This window comes from Trypanosoma conorhini (assembly GCF_003719485.1).
Source record: "Trypanosoma conorhini strain 025E chromosome Unknown Tco_14.4_contig_00584, whole genome shotgun sequence".
In the NCBI taxonomy this organism is placed as follows: Eukaryota; Euglenozoa; class Kinetoplastea; order Trypanosomatida; family Trypanosomatidae; genus Trypanosoma; species Trypanosoma conorhini.
Genome location: NW_021704672.1, coordinates 9,023 through 11,687, shown reverse-complemented (window position 1 = coordinate 11,687; position 2,665 = coordinate 9,023). Strand labels below are relative to the sequence as shown.

General features: G+C 61.3%; 2 protein-coding genes across 2 annotated transcripts in view, besides 1 other annotated feature; both read right to left on the bottom strand.

Annotated features, from left to right (window-relative positions):
- Nucleotides 1–508: 508 nt before the first annotated feature.
- Nucleotides 509–555: a microsatellite.
- Nucleotides 556–559: 4 nt separating this feature from the next.
- Nucleotides 560–2,362, bottom strand: Tco025E_07501 (paraflagellar rod protein 2C; the record flags this gene model as incomplete). The annotated part of the gene is made up of 1 exon (XM_029374366.1): nucleotides 560–2,362. One exon carries the CDS (start codon nucleotides 2,360–2,362, stop codon nucleotides 560–562), a length of 1,803 nt encoding a protein of 600 aa, XP_029225531.1.
- Nucleotides 2,363–2,561: 199 nt separating this feature from the next.
- The window catches only part of Tco025E_07500 (putative paraflagellar rod protein 3), a gene marked incomplete at both ends in the record, with an annotated part of 564 nt that continues 460 nt past the window's right edge, over nucleotides 2,562–2,665 (bottom strand). The window contains one exon of the mRNA XM_029374365.1: nucleotides 2,562–2,665. This exon is cut by the window's right edge and continues 460 nt beyond it. Within this exon, the coding sequence (XP_029225530.1) occupies nucleotides 2,562–2,665 (104 nt within the window).

Sequence of the window (2,665 nt, the reverse complement as noted above, 5' to 3'; positions counted from 1 at the left end):
GGATGAACTCCTCGTTCGACAGGCAGGACGTCTTCAGCTTCAGGTTGTGGATCTTCTGCTTGCGCGCGGCCTCCAGCGTGACGTCCGTCACCTCCGGCACCGCCGGCTGCTGCTGGTCCGCGGGGCCCACAACACCAGCCACATCCTTCTCGCTCATTGCGTCCTTTGCTGCTGTAAGGGGAATATGTAGTACGATGTACTTCGCTTGGCCTCGCCTCTCTTCCGCTGCAAAAAAAAAAAGAATAGAGGGGAGAGTAGGACCATAGGGAAACAAAGTAAATGCCCTGCACGCACCAGGCGCACCAAGACCCAGCACGCCACGTTGCCCATTGGCAACACCGCAAGTCAATATCCATTTAAGAAGCTGCCCTTGGCGCCGCCAACTCCACTGCCCCTTCTCTCACACACGTACAGTGAGGCGCCAAGGTCGGCAGCAGGTGCGGACACGGGGTCCATGCGTTCCTACGGCGCAAATCATACATAACAATCATACATTAGTTGGGGAGGACGGCGAGGGGGCCGACGGCGCGGCGGCGGCCGCGACGCTGGCAGGCGCGCATCACTGCGTGATCTGCTGCACCGTCTTGCCACGGTACTGCTGGCTCTGCAGCGTCTTGGAGCGCTTCAGCTCCTCGCGCTCCGCCGCAATCTTCACCTCCTCCTGCTTCGCCAGATGGGCGCGGTACTCGACCATCTTGCTGCGCCGCGTCAAGTTGCCGTCCTCCACCTCCTCGGCAGGGTGGACGAACTCGATGCCGGCCTGGTTCAACGCGTCCTCGGTGGGGCCAAACATCTCCAGGGCCTGCGCCATCTTGTCCTTCAGCATCTCCAGCTCCTCCTCCACCTGCGCACGCAGCTTGTACAGCTCCTTCTTTGCGTCCGAGTGCTTCTTCGCGTTCGGGTCAAACGTCTCGATGGCGAACTCCAGCTGGATGTGCGTCGTCCGGATGTTGCGATCAATCTCCTCCAGCCGCTTCTCCTTCTTGTACACCAGTTGGCCCAGCGTCTTGTACAGGCGGCGGAATGCCTCCAGGTACTCCTGGTGCACCTGCAGCCGCAGTTCCCCAAGCTCCTCGTTAGTCTTGTCGTGGCGCGACTTGATGGCGCTGCAGCCCTCCGCCACAAGCTCCTCCAGCATCCCGATGCACCGCATCGCCAGGTCGCAGTTGTACACGGAGAGCTCCAGCAGCTTCTTGTGCTGCCCGCACACGTCGAGGAACTGCTGGTACTCCACCTTGCGCTTCTCCTCACGGTCGTTCTCCTCGATGCGGCGCTTCACCTCCTCGAAGCGCTCCGTCCCCAGGCGCTGCAGGACGCGCTCCAGCTCCTGGATGCGGCGCCACGACTCGTCCTGCCTGTCAAGGTTCTCCTGAATAAACTTCTCCGACTTCTCCTTCTGCGTCGCGAACAGCTTCATCGCCTCCGCGTCCTCCAGGTCCGCCTTCTGGATCGCGTCGTGCAGGCTCTTCAGGTCGTCCTCGCAGCGCTGCTTCAGGCGCCGCTTGGCGTCCTTGATCGCCGACGTCTCCTGGAAGGACTTCTTCTGCACGTCCTGGATGCGGCCAAACGGCTTGTTCTCGTCCTCAGTTTGCCCAATGATGCGGAACTTGTCGGCCACCAGCTCCACCAGGTGCTCCAGCAGCTGCGCCTTGATGTAGTACTGCTCCTCCGCGATCGCCATCTCGCCGTCGGCGATCGCCACGTTGCGGATCTCCTTCGCCTTGTCAATCGCCGCCAGCTGCGCCTTGATCTGCTCCTCGTTGCCGAGCAGCGCCGTCTGCACGACGGTCACGTTCATGCACCCCTCAAGGTTCTTCAGCACCGCCACCGGCACCTGCGCCATCTCCGACGCGTCCAGCTGCGAGCGCCGCAGCTCGTCCTCGATCTTGTCCAGCTTCGCAATCGCGTTGTCGATCGTGCCGGTGAAGGAAACGGTGCGCGTCTTGTTGTGGTGCTGCTTCAGCTCGTTCAGCGTCTTCTTCAGCGCAACGACCTCCATAAACTGCGGTTTGTCCTCCGGCTTGTACAGCTCGCGCACCGACAGCTGCAGCCCGCACACGCGCATCAGCTTCTTGATGTCGTACGCCTCCGTCAGGTTCCACTTCGTCCCACCCTCCACCGCCGCCAGCAGCTCCTGCGCCTTCTCGTGCGCCGCCAGCAGCTTCTGCTTCTGCGTCTCGCTCCAGTCTGACACGTGCAGGTCCTGGATGAACTCCTCGTTCGACAGGCAGGACGTCTTCAGCTTCAGGTTGTGGATCTTCTGCTTGCGCGCGGCCTCCAGCGTGACGTCCGTCACCTCCGGCACCGCCGGCTGCTGCTGGTCCGCGGGGCCCACAACACCAGCCACATCCTTCTCGCTCATTGCGTCCTTTGCTGCTGTAAGGGGAATATGTAGTACGATGTACTTCGCTTGGCCTCGCCTCTCTTCCGCTGCAAAAAAAAAAAGAATAGAGGGGAGAGTAGGACCATAGGGAAACAAAGTAAATGCCCTGCACGCACCAGGCGCACCAAGACCCAACACGCCACGTTGCCCATTGGCAACACCGCAAGTCAATATCCATTTAAGAAGCTGCCCTTGGCGCCGCCAACTCCACTGCCCCTTCTCTCACACACGTACAGTGAGGCGCCAAGGTCGGCAGCAGGTGCGGACACGGGGTCCATGCGT